General features: G+C 40.7%; 1 protein-coding gene across 2 annotated transcripts in view; it reads right to left on the bottom strand.

Annotated features, from left to right (window-relative positions):
• Nucleotides 1-2071: 2071 nt before the first annotated feature.
• esrrgb (estrogen-related receptor gamma b) overlaps nucleotides 2072-23380 on the bottom strand; it is an 84159-nt gene continuing 62850 nt past the window's right edge. For both annotated transcript variants that reach the window (XM_026194907.2, XM_026194904.2), the window contains 4 exons: nucleotides 20728-20838; nucleotides 20254-20415; nucleotides 9174-9443; nucleotides 2072-6447 (listed from right to left, as the gene is read on the bottom strand). In XM_026194907.2, coding sequence (XP_026050692.1) covers nucleotides 6203-6447; nucleotides 9174-9443; nucleotides 20254-20415; nucleotides 20728-20838 — 788 coding nt within the window. In that variant the 3' untranslated portion in view covers nucleotides 2072-6202. The remainder of the gene's footprint in view (nucleotides 6448-9173; nucleotides 9444-20253; nucleotides 20416-20727; nucleotides 20839-23380) is intronic.

The following is a 23380-nucleotide window of genomic DNA, read 5'->3' as shown; positions in this document are numbered from 1 at the left end:
CCATTTTCAGGCCTAACACCCTACCATATAATTTCCATCTGCTCACTGGTTAATAGGGTAAGACCAGCGAGAACCACATTATGAATTGTAACTTGCTTTAGCAGAGATAGAGGCCGTGAGAATTGAACAGATGCAGTGCCATGCGGGGCTTGCAGCTGTTGCGAGGCCTTAGAAAACCCACAGCTGTCCCCCTCTCTGTCTGAGTCCTTAAGTAAAAGGAGACTGCGAGACAGATGTGACTGATGAGGCGATGAAAAATCCAAAGAACAGGTGGAGTAACACAGGTAGTACAGTGCACTTGTATAATGTGCATCTAATTCTTTCTGTCTACACTCTCGTCTTTCCTTCATGTCAATCAGTTACTGTGGCTACCCATAGATGGCGCTCAACTCATTTTGAAAAGCACCGGCCTTCCTCAGGGCTGTCCATCACAAAGTGCCACAGACTGCATGGTGTTGGGGATGAGCTGCAGAGAAAGGCACCCTTACCTGTCCTTGAGCCAGGCGAGTGAGCGGGGGGTGGATAAAAAAGAGTAGATTCAGCATGTATGTACAATGTAGCCAGGAGCCATAAATCATGACCTTCTTCAATTTACACAGGGAGCATATTGATGGTTTCCTATCTCCTTCACTCACTTTCACCCAGTTACATTGTCTAAGACAACACCGCTCTGAGTACGTAACTGTGACTGACACTTTACAGCCTATTCTCAGTGGACTCTCACCTCAGTCGATGAATAATCTTCATGAGGCAAAGGAAGGAGTCCGGCTGCCCAGCTGTGGAGCTGAAGCATTTGTCGGTGGTACACGGTTGCACTAAGAGTGTGATTAAAGATTTAATAAAAGACCTAAGCAACAAGACTGGTTGATAAACAGACTACAGTGCGATATTGTCAGTGCCCCTTGGTAAGTACAGACCGCCCTAACAACTTGTGGTGACTTAAGGTGAATACAACAGGGTTTGCAGGATGGAAAGTCACTATAAGGACAGTGGGCCATGGCCTAATTCCCTTCTATATGATAGGTGAAAAAAAGAAGATCTGCAAGTTCATAAGACACATTTTCTGTAGCTTCTTTTACTTTGCTTGCAGTTTTTTTTTTTTTATCAGTCAAACGTCGGCGAGGAACACCTTCACATAAAACTTCTACACATAAAAAGGTCTGCTGATATACAGTATAGACCAAGTTAATACACAGTTATGATTTTCAGCAATAATATGGAGTGGCGAGTGCAGCTTATGCCAGCATAATAAATAAAAAAATGAAAAAGTGACAAGCCCATTTATCTGTTTAATTCAGTCTTCTGTTGAGACATCTTTTCGCTGGACATCATAGCTGATTTTGTTTAGAGGAATGCTTTGTGGCAGGCTGATTAAACACAGACTTACCCCCACTCCACTCCACCCCACCCCCACCCCGACTCCCATATTGGCTGAAGTTGAAAGCCCAGTAAATGAAATGACTTCCACAGGATTGCACCACAAAGGAAGAGAGTGCGTCAGATGTGCATTCAGCCGGCGTTGTAGCCAACGCAAGGTCAAAAGGGACGGCGTGTAGACAGTTAACCAACTGACAGTCGGGGGGCAGGAGGATGCCGTTACACCCCGAGGCACCGTCTTGATAATATCCAAGCGCGCATAGACACATACACACGTGTAGACACTCAACTGGTCTTCCAGGCACTGCACATAAACTACCAGTTTTATTGCTTTACAACTTGCCTAAGGACTATTTATTTTGTGTGCATCTGTGTGTAAGTTTGATGCGAATTTCATCTTATATCTAGTGCAGGTTAAGCATAGGCTGCAATTATATTGTTAGTAGGTTGTGCAAACCTCATTGTTGCTCATTTTGTAGATGTGGTTGCATCCTCGCTTCAACAAAGGATGTTACTGTTGCACCCAGAGAGGCAACTTTGTTACAGAAGACATCTGAAAAGTGCCGGGTGACAATTTGCAAAAAAAGAAACAAAGAAAGTTATAAACCTAAACCACGATAAGCTTACATTATCAGTAAAAAACACTGAAGACCAAAACTAAGCATAGCTATCCAATAAAAATCCTGTGCAGCTGTTACATAAACCATGTGATTTTATTGTCACTGTACATTCAGTGCACTGTTAGATTTGACTCACTCCAAAAAAAAAGAAGAAAAAGAAAAAAAAAGCATATATTTACACATGGATACAGTAGGCATGAACACAACAAACGAAACACAAGAAAATGCCACACAATACTGTCCAGTGAAACCCAGCTGTAGCTGCTTCTAACTTCCAATATTTTCCCTTTGTCTTCCCAGGACTGTGCGTGCATAGTTAGCCTGTCCTTTCCCAAGCATAAGTGTATAATCAAAATGAACCAAAGCTCCCTTTTATCTTGATTCATATATTACAAATGCTAACATATTGCTTTTGAGAAGGGGAGGGTTAATCCTCTTGGGTAATCACATGTCTGTGGTACATACACCTAGCAGGGTCCTTTATACACCGTGGACCAGAACGGCCAGGGAGGTTCCTCCATGTTTTATGTAAATCTCGTCATCTCAGCGTGCGCGGAGTTAAGGTAAAGTCCGCAAATGGAACAGCGAATAAGCAGCTTTCTCCTCCGAGGAATGTGTTCCCCAACCGCCGTAAGTTCATCTACATTTTTTTAATACCCAGCCAGTGATGTCACTTTATTTCTGTGCCACAGATTCCCAAGAGGAACCCATGGCCCGCTTCCAAACCCAGTGTAATTTTCAAAAAATATGAATTGAGGTATAGGGTCTAGACGACTTTACTCACTATATGTCCTGCTGTGCCGATAAGCAAAATCGATGGTAACGCAGTGTGTGTGTGTGTGTGTTTCAGCATTGAGATACACAAAGATACAGAAGAAAAAAAAAAAACAGAAAATAAGACAATATCTCACCAAAGACTTACTTAAATAATTACCCATTGACTCAATACAGTGACTTGTATTATACAGGTTTTCAGTGGGCTCTAAATTTTGTTGCTAATCCAACATGAAAAACTCCCTAAATTGGCAAATCAAAGGATCATAGTTATAGTAACGAACAGCAGTCGTAGTATAGTGAAATATGCACATAATACATTTGTACAGCATGTCCACAATGTAAACAAAGAACAAATAAATGTCAGTCTGATGCTCCACAACACAAGGAACATAGGGTGGCCATATTTGCCTTGCATAGCCCAGTGATCGCTCTGTTATGAAACTATTACAGAGACTCATGAAATCGTCTTTGTAAAGGTTTAGACAAACCCTTCCCACCATCAACCAAAGTAAAACGTCTCTCGTCCCCAAGGTAGAGCCAAAGCAGAAATTTAATTGCTCCATTTCTACTGAGAATTTCAGCTTAGGAGACAATTAGAGTTAATTGGATGTAGTCGAACCGTTTTAGAAGTCTGGAAATAAATTAAGCATTTTCTTTTATTTTCTTATATTAATTTGGGAGAAGGGGGGGGGGGGGGTGGAAGTTGGGAAACAATTAATCTGCTATCAAGTCTTCAAAGAGCATGGAGGTGTGTAAATGAACTCTGATCAGGAGGGAGGGTCAGTTTTCCTGTTTTGGTCGAGCTGGATTGCAGCCATTTACAGAAACACTCTCCTCAAATTAGTACAAAAAAATAGAAAAAGAAAAAAAAAATCCTTTCACTTTTTAGACTTGTTTTTATCTCAGAGTGAGACTTCACAGAACTAATGATCGATCAATGCCTCTATTGAGCGAACAAAAGAAGATAAAAGATTTCCAGCATGTTTTGTTGTTAGGTTTAGTGGATACAGAGCAGAAAGGGTATGCTCACCATTAAAATCTGTATTTATGTGGAAACAGCAGTCATGTCTGCCTAATACAGCAGCTTTCATAACGTGTATTAAAAAGACAATAATGCTTTGGCTTGCTACTGTACAGAGGTGATGAATCCCTCATTTCAGCCGGGGACAGAAAAGCTGGTTAACAAGTGAGGAAGTGCATCGTGGGAATTGTATTCTCTAATGTATATGGTTATAATTATCTATGCATTACATTACAGTGAATCAGGAGTGTTCCTGTGGGAATCGTCAATAGTTACTGGCAGCTTGGCTTTATGCTTTATAATTGTTTGGGCAGAAGCTAATGGCACTTGACACTTTAAAGACTACTTTAAGTGTTCACGAGGGACAATATGTGTCTTACTAAAACCCTAAGAGCAGTTGTTTCATTTATTATTAGTATACTGTTTTGATCATATGGTAACATGTTCCATCTAACCTGCTCAGGTCATCAGGACAGGAAATAATATGTTCATAACTCTATCACTTTTATCCTAATTGAGTTATTTGGCAACTGGTTTATCACTGATAGATATTATGCTCCAAAAGACTACCATTACTTTTGGAATATACAGATTTATTAACTTAGTCTGTACTCCTTAATGGGAGTATGTTTGTACACAGTGCCTGTCTGAATATTAGCACCTTCATTAAAAATGAGCTAAAGACCAATAAAACTACAAAACATCCGAAAGCTGCATCTGGTGGTCAGTGAGATATATAATTTTCCACTATTGTTGCCACTAAGAATGAACTCGGAGAGCCTTTCAGGTTGTTCTCAGACAAACAAGTGTCATTATTGTGATTTGGATGAAAAGAGAAATTAAGACGAAAGAAAAGTGAGGAAAGTAAGGATCATAATGATTCCTGACAAAAAAATAAATAAAATTTGGGTATAATTTAGCATGTTGCATATAAACTTTTTTCTTCCTTCATCTCATTTGCAATATGATCTTATGCTACAACCACAAATTGGTGTCTACAAAGAGTCCTTTTTTTAAACTTTATCAGTTATCCTGATAAAAAGTCATGTAAAGCATCATTTTTTTTAGTTTAAAGCTCCTACATTCCTACATCAAAGCACGTGATGACACTTCAGTTGGAAAAAAAGACTTCCCAACAAACCAACTGGGACATTATGACAAGCATTTGAACGCACAAATTAATAATATTAATTGACTGTAGCCTTTATATCGACACAGATGATGTTAAATTAAATAGCAAATAATACTGTTCATACTTTACAGACATATTCAGCTATGGGCTATCAATATAGTGACACTTGTTGTGTTGAGAACAAACTAAAACAAAGGTGGGCAGAGTTTCACAAGAAAAGGCAAAGCCTGTACAAAATATCACAATCTAGCGCACCATCGTCAACAAAAAGCTTTCGAAACAAACTGAATGATATTGTATAGTTGCTGAGGTCTTCATATTAGGGGTGTCAGTTTGCATTAAAGGGCGTATTACATTGCATTCATTGTGTTTAACTTCATTCTTAAATATAGCTTATCGTTATCACGTGCAGGTTTCACAGTACGTTTAGTTGCCAATAGATGTGCATGAGGACAAAGAGAAGCGAGGGACAAGTTTAGCCTCTAAAAGCAAAAAGGACCGACAGAGTGAGCTGATACAATACTCATTATTGCCACATTATTCATAGCTGCTCAGTGCAAACTCTCAGTGAACTCTGATCACCAGCCAACCACCGTCCTTCTGCAAGCACCAAGTTGACCGAACCACTGAGCTGATGAAGCTTCTACGAGGTAAATATATAATGAAGAAATGGAGAATCTTACTGTAACGAGTACCACTGTCTTCGATGGTCAATACAAGAATATGTCTAACAGTTCTCCCTCCCCCAACCCCACATGTCCAGTGCAATTTCACACAATATACAGTACACATATTATATGTAGACCAGTTAGAGACTATTGCTTTAACAGCTTGCGATGAGAAAACGTGAGAGAAGGAAATAAAAACATGTGGCTACGTGGCTGTACAGTTCTTGAGGACATTTATATTATCACATTTCCATTTTGAGATGAAAATAAGATAAGAAACAAATTCACAGAACCTTCAGGTGATATAGAGCAACGGGTCTCTGGTTATAACAAGACCTCGGCTGCCTGATTTCTGTACACAACATCTTTATATACATAATCGTGATCCCCTGTCAATCAGTCTGATAATTGCCCACCTTTTAAAACTATTTCAAGTCCCTTTAGTTACCTTTAAGTTTAGTTTTGTTTAAAAGTGTTAAAATGACTCCAAGCTTCATCCTTCCATTGTCAGTTGGCACCACCTTTATTTATTGATTTATTTTTTAATGGGCTGTCCCTCGCCTCGGATTGGGTGATGCAGCTGCACGTCAAACACCCGGCCCGGGTGTCAAGCCTTGGCTTCCAGCATCTCGAGGAATAGTTTGTGCATGGGGACTTTGCCCTGCATTTTGATGCTGTAGAAGTGCTGAACGGCCTTGGTGGCAGTCTGACGGAGCAGAGGCAGGGTCATGAGCAGCTTGCCTGCCCGCCGGGGGTCCTCTGGGTGCTGGGAACCCTCAAAATCCTGCAGGGCCTCATGAAGAGAATCCTGGAGCCTTTGGACAGCCTCGATATTCTCTATGTGCATGGAGTCTGGAGCGAGAAGAAGAAAGTCGGAATGACAAAAATGCCTAAGACAAATCAGATGTTTCATATCTACATTGACAACAACTGCATGTTTTGCAGCTGCATCATCTGGTTTTAAACTCAGTAGCTTGTATATGCAAACGTGCAATTTTGCTTCTTAGTGCTTAATGACGCTCCTTAAATAAATGACTATGCATGGCTGGGAGTCTCGGGAGACATAGGAAGAGAGGGAAGTACAGTAGGTATATATAAATATACAGCAGGAGAGGAAAAAAAAGATTCATTTCTTTTGGTATCATGGACCACATACATCCCCCCTGCTAATGAATTCAGATGGCTGCATTACTAGGATATCATTCAGCTGAATGATGGTGGCAGATGGGCTTCATTTCCATAAGAAAGAGCAGTTGGCCCCCTTATGTATAGGCTCTAAAATAAAACCAGTTGAGACTTATTAAAAACTGCTCTCTACGTATAAGTCTACATGTTGGAGGGGAAAAAAGAGAGAAAAAAAACCAGGCTTGTCCTCCGAAGGACGAGCTGACAGCGAGCATTTTAATGGACAAGCACTGGTTTGCTTTCAGCCAATTTCACTGCACTGACATACTGTGTCAGGTCTAATCTGTGTATGCATCATATCCACAATTCATTAACTCACAGATAAAGCAGTGCACGACGCAAATGCGAATTCAATACAGTATTATAATCAAATCTCACAGACTGAGATAAACACGTCCTACCCTGGTAGTAATACGGAGTAGCGCTAAAGAGAAGGCAAACACGGCTGCTGATTGAAGTGTAAGTGAATGAGATCAGCTCTGCTATGTGTCATGAAAGTTGTGGCGTGAAGTAAGACCGTGTATGAACATGTAAATGAGGCAGAAAAAAGGGAAAGTACAAGGCTAATTATGTTCCTAACTGACTGATTAAGTCTCTTTTACCAGTCGCCTTCTGTGTAAATTGCATTTCTATCTTGGGAAATTAACTAGGCTATGTGGACCGCACATGTGTTCCAGCACTCTTCATTTGAAACCTTCATGTTAATGCTGATCTGATCCTCATTAGGCTGCACGATCATGTGTGTGCGCGCGCTCAGATGTGAGAAAGAGAGTGGAAAATAAGCAATATGTTTTTAAATGGGTGCACGCGTAAAGCATGAGTGTGTGTGTGTGTGTGTTTGTGTGTGTTTAAGGAGGCTGGGGCTGGGGGAGGAATGCAAAACTAACTTTGAAGAAACAATTTCTATGTAATCCGTCAGCAGCCTGGCGTCAATCCCGTCGATACTTTGCTAATTACAAAATCAATGGCCATGAATTTCCACAGCTGTCACACCCAGAGGACCACTGGAGCCGAAGCTCGCCGAGACTGTGTTCAAACGAGCCGAAGTTGCCCCCTCGCCCTCCCAGAGCAACCCCTCTGAACCCTAGCCTTCCTCTCTCTCTCACACGTCTTCCTTATACCTTTACCTCCCTGTCTTTCCATCACCTCCCCTCCTATTTATCCCCAACTTTCCCATGGAGTGTTTGTCATCAGGAGACTAAAGCTCTGGGCTCAGCATTTTTCATTTTTTTCAGTCAGGCAGGAGAAAAGACTCCTAACAGGCATTGATTAGCGGGGGACAGGCCCAGCCTCATGAAAAGCAAACTGTCAATACGGGCGCAGCATCTTCACACTGGAACAAACGAGGCCCGTCGCTCCCCGACGCTCATTCCACTCCACTTAACACATTTTATTGACAGCCCCTGTTTTTCTAATGAAATGCTAAATATATCTCCCTCGGCTGTGGCGCGCTGGCAGCTACTGTTATGGAGATGGAGAGAATGAGAGTGCAATGTGACAGTCACACACAAACACACGTGCACATGTATCTGCACACAAATTAAAATATAGCTACACACACAGACACAGACACAAAGTTAAATTAAAAAAAAATCTTGATCTTGACCTTTATGTCCTCTCTTATCGGGGATCTTTCATTGTGGGGGTGATGGTGCCACAAGATACCGATAACCACTCGACATTTTTTATCCCTGTGTTTTATTTCTTTGTCTGTTTAATTAAATGCCAACTGCCAGGCTTTACTTGAGATTTTATATAAAGATGTACCTTCCTGTCTATGTCATTACTGCGGAGAAAATAAAGGCTATTTGGCAAAAGTGACTAATCGGTTTTCGATTACTTGATTACAGTATTTTAATTTACTTTAATTTTATTTCTTTAGCGATAAATCACAGTCGCCTCAAGGTGCTTTAAGTTGGAGGGAAAAGAGCCTCCAGAGAAAACCCCAACAATCAGATGATCCCTGTACAGCAGTTGGCGACAGTGGGAAAGAAAAACTCACTTTTAACAGGAAGAAACCTCTGGCAGAGCCAGGCTCAGGGAGGGGCAGCCATCTGCCGTGACAGGGTGGGGGTAGTAGTCAACGCAAGTATGCCACTGAGCCACTACTATCTCTGGGAGTTTTAAATAGATGATTTTTGGAAAACTTAAACTCTCTGGAAGCCAAATACAATAAACAGAACTTGGTTTAGGATGTAATCCCATCATTTTGACTTGCATTCAGCAACACAATCCTGCTCTGCCTACTTATTGATGCACTATGATGTTTATGAAGATCCAAACCCACTACTCATCCAACGTTTCTATGAATTTGAGCCTACAATATTTGTGCTGTTCACAAACTCATAGATTAGGATTGTGAATTTAAGTCTAACAGGTGAATGGAAGATTACCTGAGTTAGAGAGTGCAATGGCTTTGAGCGTAACAAACTCCTCCTTCTCCATACGCAGCTTCTTGTAGCGTCGGACCAATGGCAAGATGGCAACATGAAGGTCCAGCAGGCCTGAGATCCTCGCCTGCTCCTCATCTACCACGTAGTCCTCCGCATACATTATCTCATCCTCACAGGGCAGTGAGCGAAACACAATGCTCAGCACCAGGATCTCCATCCAGGCACTCTGCAATAGACTCATCTGGTCTGCCAGCGAGAGTGTGGAAAAGCCTGCAGGAGTATAAAGAAAATATATGTCACATTTGAACATTTTCTAGGTACTGCTGAGCCCTCACACAGAACAACCATGTGACATAGTAAGAGGGCAGCCTATTAACCCCCCTGCTCAATTGTTGCCTCTTTCAGTCCTCTGTGTGCTTTATGGGCTATGTACAATTGCTGCGCAATCCTCAAAGAAGTCCGACTTGAAACAGAGACCGACTGCTGTATGCAGTGGCTTTCAGGGAGCAATATAAATCAGTCAGGAGCAGAGGCCTTTGAAACATGAGCCAGGGCTGCCTCAGCCATCAACTCAGTCCTTCTGCAACCCACTGCATAAGCACATGAGACCCTGCTTAGTGAGGACAAATCCAGACTTAACACTGATTATATCGTATCATTGTCAGAGTAAGGACGGGTGAATAGACATTCACTTCTTCTTTACAACAACTTCAAAGTTAATTCTGTCATTTAAAACAGACTAAATTAATGTACTGAAATTCCAACTGAGAAAATAGGAAGGAGAAAAAAAGAAGATCGTGTGGATTTATAATTAGACTTCACCATTTTATAGTTTTCGCATTTTCTAAGAGACTTTTGTGGGATTCCTCCACCCTTTTCATAAAAGGGTAAAGAAAAACCTTTCAAACAGTAATCAAAACACTTCTGAATCAAAAAAAAACAACCTCTGTTTGCATCAGAAAGACCATCTGATGATTTTTTTTTCTTTTAAAGGAAGCAAGTGAAAGTACCTTTTATCTATAAAAGATATAGCCTACAGGTTTATAATACTTATATACATAAAACATTTACTACAACAAGAAACTCTAATAGTACATGCCCATGTCACGGTACTTTCTGACCCGTTTTTGCTGATGGCCATTAAATTAAAATGATCAATGCTTTATAAATTGTAGCCCCATAAATGCACAAATTGGGTCATTTCAGCCCACTGCCAGGTGGTTGCTATGCAACATGATGATAATATATCATGTGTAATTCCACTTTTGTGGATAGAAATGAGATGTTAATGTTGTGAATTGAAAACAATAGGTGATGATGATTTCATGAGGTATTGTGGATTGTTGTACATTCAAGGTTAAAAAGGTAATTTTAGTCATTTGTAATATGGTTCTCATGGAACCTGAAGGTATCATAACATATCATCCATAACTTAAATTTTGTGGATGTGTTATTGTTGTGAAACTAAAACTATAAAATCCTTTTATAAGTTGCTGCAGCTTCAGAAATGCTAATATCATGTCATTTTAACCTGTGATTAGCTGGTTGCTGGGCATCAGAATATCTGATATAGACAACAACCTTCAGGTGTATCAGATGAGCCTGCGTACCAAGTTTGGTAGCAAAAACATATGGACAGACATACACAGATTTGCGTATCATAGTAAAATGTCTTTTTTCCTGTTCATGCACAATCATTCCCTGTATATGAACATGGTGTCTCACTCTAATCCTGTTCCTGCCTATCACATTGTTCATATTCTTTATTGGCATCAACTTTCAACTCACCTCTTCTGGCTGTGGACTCTGAACTGGTATTTATTGGTTAGTTCATTCACAGGAATTTTGAGCCACCATGATTAAGAAACTGGATCTGTTCTGTAGCTGTGGTGTAGTTCTCCCAACAACATTTACCATCATGTATCACAAGTGTATTAATGTGCTGATTTTCAGTGTGTGAGAATTTGTTTAGAGTTTTGCAACAGGAGAAATCAGGTCCGTACATATACTGAATAACATATTCACTGGGATTGGGATGGAATCATGAAGGGGAATGCTTTAAACGCAGCAATGTTAAGATCCAAAAACAAAGCACACATGCAGGCTTCTTCCTGTGTTGTTCAACCTTTTGAACTTGGTGTGGCAATTCATCCAAATCTCGAGGTCGACCCATCAACTTTCACCTCTAACATTCACACACACCACATCAAACACCTGAAAGGACCTCAATGGCCACAATACCTTTCACTACTCTATGGTGAATAGGAAGGTGATTGGGGGATATTGACCAGGGCCTTGAACTCACCACGCTGCTTACTTAAATCTTGAAACTTGTATGGATCGGAATCGGACAGGTTGACTTAAAAGGGGTCCTCCCGATGTTTCTTATCAAGCAAATAGAGGAACGGCGGGAAGCGAGAGAATGAAACAGAGAGAAAAGAGTGCTGGGGGTGTCATTGATTAGTAGATTGTAATCAGTCCACCAAATGCGAAAGGGTATCGATCCAAGCCTCAGATCTGACAAACAGACATTTGATGGAGGACATCCGGTACATGTTTAGTGGGGGGAAGAGAGGACCACAGGATCACTGAATGTAGATATCAATGCTGTGTCAGGAATTCATGAGTTTACTCCAGATTCCCCAAAGACACTTCTGCAAGAGAAATGAATGGCCTAAATTTGGTGAGGCTTATTTAGAATAGTGAGGCAGGACTAGGGATGGGTACCGGTGTCCGGTGCCATGATGGCACCGGTTCTGACATAAACGGTAGTAACCAGACCGAAAAGCAGCGCACATTTCGGTGCTTTATTTCGGTGCTTTTTTTTCCTGAGCTGTGATACACTTTAGATTCTAGCCAATCATTTTACGTTTCCGAGGATAGTAGGCGGGGCCAGGTACGTACGTTCTGTTAGAGCAGAGCTACAGATTAAAAATGTCCAAGGCGAAGCGGTCAAAAGTCTGGCTGTACTTCACAGCAAAATATGCAAACTCAGCAGCCTGCAACAAGTGCTTTAAGCTGATACTGTGATACTGTCAAAGGAGGTAACACCTCAAATCCGATGAAACACCTGGCGACGCGTAGCGTTTTTTTTTTTAAAAGCCCAGAAATGCGCCGTATTTGATAGCTTGCTGCGAGACCTCACACCGAGCACATCTACTGCGGGTGGGTTGCCTGTTATGCAACATCCCCCAAAAACACGAAGAGGAGAGTCCTGGCCCCTAGCCCTGCCAGTGTAGCAGAAATGATGACAGATGATGGTGGCAGCAGCCGTTCTTCTCTGCGTGAGTAGCTAATTTACGTTGAGTAGGCTAACCACGTTATTACATTAATGCATGTAAGGTGAACTAGCAAACATCATCATAGCTACATGCGGCTGTCTTCTTGTTTGATGGCAGATACTCCCTTCACCCTGGCTAAAAAGGCTAAAATGACCAAAGAAAAAGTGGAAAACAGTTAAACATGAGAGGTTTAGGACAAAGTTTGTGTTTTTTCCATTGTTTAAGCACTGCTTCCAGCCAAGAGTGATACCATATATGCCCCATAGCTGCAGAAAAGGCTAACATTGTTATATTTTTTACAACAGCTGAACATGAGAGGTTTTTGGACCAATTTTGTGTTCTCCATTCTTTAAGCACCGTTTGAGCACCGGCACCGTTTCAAAAGTACCGATTTGGCACCAGTATCGGATAAAACCTAAACGATACCCATCCCTAGGCAGGACAAAATAAGTCTGACAGTTAGAAAAAAGTAGCATAGTTACATACAGAAACAACCCGTTTAAATAACTATAAAGCAAGAACACTTAAGGCTAAAAATCATGCTTATTAGCTCCATTTAATGTAGCATACCTTTAATATACTGCCTCAACATAAAACCACCAATTGTGCAGAATGCCCTCCCTTTGTGATGCCAAAAGCTTGCTTATCATGGGTAACCTGTAGTGTCAGGCATCAGGACATTGGTAACAAATGCTTTGAGTCTTGAGAGCTGCTGGGTGTGGCCTTCGTGAACCTGGGCTGTTTTTGCATGTGGGACAGATGCTCAACTGGACTTTGTAAATAAAGTTTCGAGCTCTTTGTAAAATTCCTCCAGTTGCTCCTGTGCAATTTTGGAACTTGTGACATGTCAAAGTAACATCTGCATGGAGGCCAGGACTAAAGGTTTTCCCAGCAGAACATTGCACTGTGCTTTTCATTTTGTGACTCATTGGTGAAGACATGCATATATTTCCCTTATTTTCCCCCAGCACTCCTGGCCACCTTTTTCTTTTCTCTTTTTTTTTAAACACTCAATTTACTGAAGCAATTTAGTGACTTCCTGGTTTCCCTTGGGTTAGCCTGGAGCTGGATGTGCGTCGCCTGGAGGTGGCTGAGTTAAGTGTCACTGTGGAGGGTGAATCCCCCTGATGAAATATCAATATTTCACCCTAGTGATTTGATGCCGTTTGACCAAACATGACACAATACTGAGCAAACCAGGCAACGTCAGCATCTCTGTGTTTGCAGTCTCTCTGCATGGAGATGAAGAACATGAACAGCGACGCTGTTCTGCTAAACTACAGGGTTTTAGAGTATTTATGTTTTACTTGTTAGCTGAATAAATCAAAATCCTTAATTTTACATCCTATAGGCTTTATCGCTATGCGTCTTCATAGTGTAGTGACTTAGACATTTGCTTCACAAACAAAAGGTTGCTGGTTCCATTCCAGTTGAGACAGAAATCCCCTTTAGGGTTGCGTCAGAAAAAAAAACATGGGGAGCTATCAGCTGTGGTGACCCTTGTGAACAAAGAAGCACCCGAAACTAGGTTTAGGTAAAATTATTTTAAACTTAAAGTGATTTCTTTAAATTATTTTAAAGAAATCTAGACTATTGGAAAATGCCTAAAAGACACTTTGAATAAAAAAATGTCAGTGCAAGAGTGCAAATTACTACTTATAGGGCTCAATGAAGCCTAATTTTTGGAGGTTACAGTTCACTTTACTTCAACTCAATTTTATTTATATAGTGGAAAAAAACCATCATCTCAAGGCGCTTTATGTAGGAAGACCCTACAATAATTCATCAAAAACCCAACAATCAGACAAAGTGCTATGAGCAAGCTCTTGGCGACAGTGGGAAAGAAAAAAAACAACCTTTTAACAAGAAGAAACCTCCGACAGAACCAGGGTCAGGGAGAGGCAGCCGTCTGTCATGACTGTTTGGGGGCGAGGGGAGGGAGACACGACAAAAGATATTATTAATCTCTGGCTGTTTTCCAAAGCATAAGTAATAATTAGATGCAGAGTGGTGTATAAACACATAGTAAGTGAAAAAATGTGAGTGAAGAAGAAACAGCAGCCTACAGCATAACTATGGGAGGATATAGGGTCACCTGATCCACCTCTAACAAATGCTTTATCAAAAAGGAAAATTATGACACTAATCTATAGAATCTAATCTAATCTATAGTATAGAGGGTCGCTGTAAAAAAACTGTAAAAAAAAGACTGAATACATGTAAATAGAGGGCTACTCAAATACCCATAAATGCCTAAAACTCAGAAGTTACTGCTAACTCTTTTAAGCTAAGTTTTGCTAACGAGGCCATTTTTCACCAAAGTATGTCTTTTACCTCTTCACTCTGTGCATTATTGCCAAAATTAGGAACACCCTGTCTCAGATACTAGAAGAACTAGTCCAAACATTTTTCAATTCCAGGCTGAACTCCTTGTTACAAAAATGCCACAGCAAGTATACCAACAGGGACTGGAAAGAGACACATTCTCTACTTTTATAACTAAGCTTGACAATTTTCTTTTTGATAATTAAACTATCTCAGTGACCCTGAAAAAAGCATTTATCTGCCACTACTGCATGCCATTAAATTTGAATTCTCTCTCCTCCAGCTTGTGCTTTGTACTCTCTCTTTGCACCTCTCTGCACAAGCTACACATTTATGATCTGTAGTTACGAGCCCAACTAACCTGCTCAGTGTTTATAGTGTGTTATTGCTCTGCGCTCATCTCTTCTCTCGCCACTCCCCACAGCTGACTGAGGCAGATGGCTGCCCCTCCCCGTCCCCCTAGTTCTGTCTGAGGTTTCTTCCTGTTAAAAGGGAGTCTTTTTCTTCCCATTGCCAAGTGCATGGCTATAGGGAATAGTAAGGTTTGTAACACTGCAAAATTTTGATCCAACTATGTAAACTGCTGTTTTTTTTAGTGATCAAATACATTTTAATGCTAATAGTTACAAAAAGATTTACTACGCTGACAAAATGTAATCAAAATGAAATTTTTTAGCCATAAAGAAAGAGACAGTAAGTTATATAACAAAATGTCCCTATTTATTTGAGCATTAAAATAAATAGGGACTGTTTTTTGCTAACTTTAAAATCAAAATCAGAAGTATTTTTGTTGCTTTTACATCTATCACACTGTTCACTGTTTTAAAACCATGTTGTGCTCTGCAAACTGTGGGGCAGCTTTTGTAGTAATGCATTGACCTGCAGGGGGAGGCTGTTGTTGTTGTTGTTGTGTGTGTGTGTGTGTGTGTGTGTGTGTGTGTGTGTGTGTGTGTGTGTGTGTGTGTGTGTGTGTGTGTGTGTGTGTGTGTGTGGAGAGGGGTGTTGCCGTTTCACCAAACACATTACAATACTGTAACACTGTAAAAACCCATATTTAGCCAATGTAGCATGTTAGTCAGCAATATGCCTATTTCTTTAAAGGTCCCCAGGTCCCCAAAAAAAGAACTGTTTGGCAGGGTTCTGGTAATGCAACAAAAAAATACAGGTGCGTGTAAGATAACTGAGGCCCTGCTCAGTACAGTGAGGAGACTGAGTGGTTGGCAGTGAAGCTTGAAGCTGTCATTGAGAGCGAGGTCTAAAACAGACAGCAGTTCACTCTCTATTCATTTAGTATCATTACAGGCCTCCTAAGAGCCCTAATGGGCCTAATAAAAAGACAGAGGTAATAATGAGACTTGAGGGCCCTATATGAGCAGGAGGAGTAGGAGAGGGAGAGCCAGGGGAACAGGAGAACAAGGAAGCCAGAGAGTGTGTGTGAAAGATATTATGGCAGAGGGTGCGCGGGACAGAAACAGAGAAAAAGAAAGGAAAAAGAACGAGCATTAGATAAAGTGAATAGAGGGCGCTGTACGCTTTTGACTTGAATGTAGTCTACGCTTTGTGAGGTGGTCTGTGTGTGTGTGTGGTTACAAATCAAGGGCCACAATAACATGTCTCCTATCATGTTCTTGAAGCCAAAATGTGTGTTTTTGTTTTATTTTTTAAAAACTTCAATATTTTTAATTGGCTCCTTTGCACACAAAAAAACCTAAACCAAACTAAACTGTGAGGATTAAAAATTCATCAAATTACTTCTTTCCAGCTGTAAAACACAAATATTTAAGCCTTCACAATGAACACGTGTACCACAATACCTAAGGAGTATTACATGTTTCTTCCCAGCTCTCCACATGTGGATGCTGAAGGACTTTCACATTAATGGAGCGATCTGCGCTAATGACTCCTATTACCTCATCGTTAAGGCCATTTGCGCAGTGGGCTATGAGTGTAATGGAGGGAGTGGACTGTTAAACTGTAGGGACCCCTTTTGTCTTAATCGTTACTTGGTGACACTTTGACCCAGTGGCCGCGGGTAAAATGTCTCCAGAGTGTCACGTGCTGCCTTTAATAACTCTGACAGATCTGGATTTAGATCCTCACACCATACAAGATCAATACTTTTTTATTTATATTTATATATATATATGTATATATATAAAAAAATGTAATGAGAATAAGGCAGTGGAAAAACATTACAGTAAAATTCATTACAGGCCCCATGGGGCTCCATTAAATTGAGGAATTTGACTGTAGTTACCCTATTTGGCTCTTTTATGAAAAATACACCTGAATTAGATTTTTTCCCTTGTTCACAAGATGTTGGATGGAAAAGAGGTCAGGAGTAAAAAAACAAAAACAAAACAAAACCCAAAAACTGTGCATTTGGGTCAGGGAAGGTCCTTTTGTTCCTGTTAACGCTTGTTTCTCGATGTAAACTCGAGAGTGGTGAGACAGCATGTCTCAAACCCCAGCAACCCTCCATTGGCTAATCGTTTAATAAGGCTTCTCTTTTCCTAAACATTCATGTAAAGTTCAAAGGGCTGGTTTGGGCTCAGCTCATTTTGGCCCACAGTCCAAACAGATGATGTAAGCTTTCCCCAACAGGTAACTTCCTTCATGTTACTCCACTATGCAATCGATGCTGTTTTCAGATGGTTGCCCACTTGGCTGACTGTGGATGAAGTGGCTAGGTGCCCCACTAGTGGAACACAGCATACATTTGAGAATCACTGGTCTACAGCAAATTGACACATAATGTGGAGGAGTTGTCTCCTAATGTCATTCTCCATTCCTGAACTTTTCTTACTGCTAAGGCCTCAATCACACGAGCCTGTCAACGACCATCTGGCAAACAAAGGTCATAAGGTTGTCAGGTAAGGTCCCTAGTTAGTTGCCAGGGTTGTCAGTAGTTTGCATGGAAGTACTGCAAATACTTGCAGACATCTCTCTGAGCTTTAGTTAAACTTAAAAAAGTACAACGCAAACCGGAAATAAAAAATATTTACCATTAGAGTAAATTTTCCTGCATCAGCCAATGCATTTCAAAAGCGTCAACTTTTACTTTGAAGGCAAACAACAAAATGACATATAAGTGTCATTATTTATTAAACAAAGCCAAAATGCTAAATAAATACGCCCCATGATTCAGTTGTTAGTAGAACCGGCTTTAGTGACAATAACTTGAAGTAACTGTTTTCTGTATGACATCAAATCATTGTAACCTTCTTTACGCCACTGATTTAGCCCATTGAGGTTTGTTTATGTCAAGCTCTCTTAAGGTCCCCTGTATTTCAATGAGATTGAGGTCTGGACTTTGACTGGGCCATTACAACACCTTGATCCTTTTTCCACCCGTGAATAAGCTTTCTCACTGGAGTTCAATTAAAAAAAAAACAAACTTTAACTCTTACCAGACTGATGTGCAAGAACATTGGGCTCAAATTGTGGTCATAAATATTTTGTACTACTGAGTTTTGTAACCTTGTAAACCAAAATATCTGAAAATTTTATGTTTGTGCATTCGTAGATGAGAATTTGTTTGTGTGTGTAAAAAAGATTTGTGTTTGTAAAAATATTTACACAAGTTACAGTTTTTTTTTGTTAAGGTCTGCTTACAGATACAAAACAAAAAACTATGTGTAAAGCTCTGCGTTCAAGTTTCCTGGCTGTGTGTGAGTTTCAACATACAAGTACGAATTTTGACCCGTTTTTTCTTCCTTTCAGCTGATTGGTCAATGTCATCTCAATCACAAATTTAACAAGCCAATCAGAGAACAGATGGGTTTGGCTGTTGGAGTGGCGCTTTCCATATAAAAGTTTCAGATATTTTGGTTTACAAGGTTACAAAACTCAGTTCACAACTACGCATTTGATTTACAAGTACAAAATATTTATGACCACAATTTGAGCCCATACATTCCTGATATCTTTGCTGCTTGGCATTACATTAACACACATCTGAATACCGCAGACCAGCAAACTGCCAAAACCTCAGTTTTCACAGAGGTGCTCACCCTCGCTGATGATCAATTAATTAACTTGATTAGTAGCAGCTTGCTGCCACTTATCTTTCTATTTCCTACAGAAGCAGTAAGGATGTACTTTGTTTACACACTTCTACATCTTTTAGTTTTTGTCAAATAAATAATGACACAGGTTACATGTCATGTGCATTTCCTTTGAGGCTTTATTTACTTAATTTTAAACAGATAATTTTTATTATGTCCTGATATGTAAAGCCACAAAATTAAAAGAGGATGTACTTTCTTTTTCCCATAACCGTATTTGCCATCGTCCTATAACTACTCTGGGCCACCGCTCAGCAAACGATTCATAGTCTTGCTTTAAGTGTGGACGATGAGTCAGTAAATGGGACAAATAGGACAGCACTGTGCCAGCCCAAAAGGAGACAGAGAGAAAAAAACTCCATTGTTTTGGCAAAAAATCATTTTTTATTTACTCTGAATAAATTCATTTTTGTTTTTACGACTAATTAATTGTGTTTAAGCAAGCATGAGACCTTTTTTCGTTCCTTACTCTGACGTAAGGATTTGCTTTTTTTTGTTATCACCTTGAAATAAATGCACAACAAAAGACAACTGAAGATAAAATTTGTGTCCTGACTGCTGCCATTTATTTTAATCAATTAGGAACCCCTTTAAGAAATGCATCAGTGAAGAATATTACTAGCTTTAATTGAATAATAATTGAATTGACAACACGTGTGTCTTTTACATGCTTTATTTAACCAGATCAATGGCTTGCATATACTTTGAAACCAGCCAGTGCTCCTTATGAACACGCGGAGGTCCAAAGTGTCTCCTTCAGCCGATAAAGATGAGAAGAACGGAAGATCTAAGAACATTTGCATAGCAAGTCTTATTTAAGAATTCATCAACAAGGAGAAGGGAAATCCATCAGTATTTCCCTAAATAAATCAATTTCACCACAGGCCCTGTGTAGTCTCCTTAAGTAAGTAAGAGGATTGCTTTCTTTAAGTCTGGGATTGAAATGGAATACATTGACATAGGGGCGGGTCCCCCCCACAGACTCTCCCACCCCACTCCACCCCACCCCAGTCAAATCAAAGGTTTCAGCTGCTCTTTATTGATTAGATTTTAGAATATGGGACTAGCTTCTCCCTTAGGTGCAGATGAGTAGCAGATGTTAATTATCCTGTGTGTGTGCATGCGTATGAACGGGAGGGGGTGGCGGGTTATGTACAGCAGTCGGTGAAGTACTCCAGTAATCTCACACTGTAACATTTGAGCAAATCAAAGAGCAAATGGGAGCAGTTTCTCCTCCGCTTTACTAACTGCACAAGACCACACGTGAACCTTTTTTTTTTTTTTTTAGCAACTTAATAGATGGCCTGTATAAAAAGCACCTATGTCTGAAATTTCACATTAAGACAAGTGTTTGGAAAGCCAGAGCCCTGATGACAGGTTCAGTCAAGAGCAGTCACATGTTTCTACCTGGGATATGTTTGGCCCAGCCAATGATGACCACCAGCTCGCGGTCAGCCAAGTCACAAAGCGTTGTCAGAGCCTTGATGTCTCCGTCCGGCATGGTGGGGTCAGGCATGGCATAGATCTTCTCTGGCTCCACCACCAGCAAATGAGAGACGATCTTTGTCACTAAGAGGGGGAAGAGACAGAGAGAGCGAGAGAGAGAGAAGGACGGAGGGCGTGAAGGAATATAAATGTACTGTGGTGTGCGACAGTTTTAGGCAACAGTGTTTGCCTAAAATATGATCATATTGTGCCACATCAATCTCATCTTCATCTTCATCTCATCATATTCCTCAAGGGGATTCATTTCACAGCTTTATGTCCCATCATATTAACTAATAAAGTTAATGCTTTTTGTAATGCTCAGGTAATACACACATTGTTACTGAGTGAGATTTTAAATGAAAAAAAGAAAAAAGCAACAAAAAAGCAACTCACGTGGTTTTTTGGCTGGAGGGGGGAGGGTGAGGCCGAGGTAGGCGCCGTTTTCGGCATCCAACCGCCGCTTGTACTTCTGACGCCCCCCTCTCACTCGATCCAGACGCACACCTGCAAAGAAAAATAATTAAAAATATCACGTATGCATAAGATAAACCAAAGCCACTCTGACGAATCCACAAAACGTAATGATTACGTAGCAAAATAAAATAAAAGGGAACTTTTCACTTGTTATGTTTGGAAGTAGGCGTTGCTGCTGACTTTCTCACTTTCTTTTTATATGCTTAATTTTTGAAAGTTACATTCAGTTATAACGACCTATTTTATGGCATCGTATTTGCTACAGCTTATTATAAAACTGTAGCCTATTTATTGGGGGGGAAACTTGACCTATTTTGCTGTGTCATCAGACTCTCACGAGCATTTCAGGGTTTTTAATTTTCTACCCTGTATATGACAAATACTATATAACCATTCTTCATATAATATACAGTACAAAAATTAGGATAACAGCATTTTTCTGTCATTTATCTACATAAACAGTTACATTCCTTTATTTTTAACCTTTCAACCATCAAGCAGGACTTCTGAGTGGAAGTTTAAGCATTCACATGCAGGATTATCTTCAAAGCCATCACAGAGGATGCGGGCTGGATGCACCTTGTCTCCTGAATTGATACGTTTGCATTAAAAGTTGTTTGAGCACTGAGGGAGAGCAAACAGATTTTACATGGTCAAGTGGAATTAAGTCGTGTGAGATTTCCCAGTGACTCATATAAATTCCTTTGATTCCCCTGGAAACAAAAGAATCCGATTAGGATGGTCTTTCAATTTCCTGACACCGACTATCCACTAACCTAATTACCCACCGTGCCCAGAGGGAGCTCATTCTTCCCAGCAAACACAGTGAGATCATTTTATGCCTGGCAGATTGAAGCTAAATCGAGAGCCCCTCTCCTAACACAGCTTTCCATTTGTACGCCTTAAAGTAATCAATAAGGCTTGCAAATAGACTTCTTGTTCTTTGAACACATGTGGATGCGGTTTTAATTAGTCAGTTAGGCAGGCAGGAGCTGGGTTTGCGATAGATGGAGCTTTAGTGGTTGTTTTTAGCATTACTCTTGGTTAAGTTAAATTTAAAATGATAAATTGGGCTTCAGGAAACAGTGTGCATGTACTCCAGATATTAAATCAGTTCAGGAGCCTCTCTCTCTCTATTTAATGGTACACAGAGGCCTAATAAAGGGTTATGCAGTTAGTTAAGCCTTTCACAATAATAAGCTTGTTTAATGCATAAATATATTAAGAAGGTACCAAAACCGAATTCATGCAGCATGTTCTTGTAAGGCTAACTGACAGTGAATTGTTGCTGCTTTTGCCCCTAACATTATCAAGACACACACACACTGACACACACACACACACACACACCAGTTTCCCTGCCGTGGGCTGCTAGGTCATGTAGCTACAACAAGCGACAAGTGACCAAACAGCCAGAGTTAGAATTCCAAGATCCGCGGGGGCTGTTTGAACTCGAACATCCAACTGGCCCATAATTAATAGACGCTGACAAGAATTAAGAGCTCAGCGCTAACCAGTTTCAGTTTACAGCTTAGCGGCGCTCCAAACAGCAGAGACCCGAGGCAGGAGGGCAGGGACAACGACAAGGGAAAAAAACAAGGGTTAGATAAGGCTGAAGAGTGGGAGGGTTGGAAAATCAAACAGAACAATCTGCTGTGCTTGGATGAATATATCTGTTTTCTGATGGTTTCTTCTTTCTCAATTTGTACATCCTCTCTCTGTCGGCCCTGCCTGTCCCAATGACCACCTGATCTCACCAGTGCGGGATTATCTCCTCCCCATGTGATATGGAACAGTACTGAGAATATGACCACAACAAGACAGCTGAATGAGGCCCCTGGAAGAGGGCCGGAGAGGGTGCGAGGGGGGCAGTGTGTGTCATCGTCAGCACCGCATTCCTAACCTCAGGCCCAAAACCACATCGGCCTCCGCGCTTCAAGACAATGCGGGTCCAGACGAGAGCCTCTGACATGGGTTGGGGGCGGCGGGGGCCAGGCGGGTCCACAGATCATCTTAAAGGCATCCAGATCCTTTTTTATGGTTGCTGGCCTTTCATAAAGCGTGACAGGCAAAGTATGGATGCATGGGTGAGGTTATGGGGTAAAAGAAATGTGTGTGCTGGATAATATGAATTCACATACTACAGCACGCTCATAACTTTGTGCTGACTGCGAGAAAGACGGGCTGAGATACTTGGCTGAAAGTCTATTCTTGCTATGTGAGTGTGTTTGTGTGCGTGCACATGTGTGTGGCAAGACGATGAGGCATATTTACATTGGAGCAATCTTTACAGCCACCTGATCTGTTTTGCTTTCACATACACAACATTTATTGACTTGTTAAAACGTTAAGGCAAATTTCTTATTAAAGTGACAGTGTTTCGCTTCATGCGCTGGCCGCGGGTGCGCCGGGTGTGTCCTGCGGATTATTTTGCTATGCGTTTATTATTTGCACATTAAATCGACAGATATCTATTTCACCATAGCAGCTGCCAAAATATTCATTTTATGCCCACAATGAAAAAAATGACAAAAAAACGGCCCTTAAGAATACATAATAACATTTTTAAAGT

Source organism: Astatotilapia calliptera, chromosome 15 (genome assembly GCF_964374335.1).
Source record: "Astatotilapia calliptera chromosome 15, fAstCal68.1, whole genome shotgun sequence".
In the NCBI taxonomy this organism is placed as follows: Eukaryota; Metazoa; Chordata; class Actinopteri; order Cichliformes; family Cichlidae; genus Astatotilapia; species Astatotilapia calliptera.
This window is presented reverse-complemented; position numbering and strand designations above follow the sequence as displayed.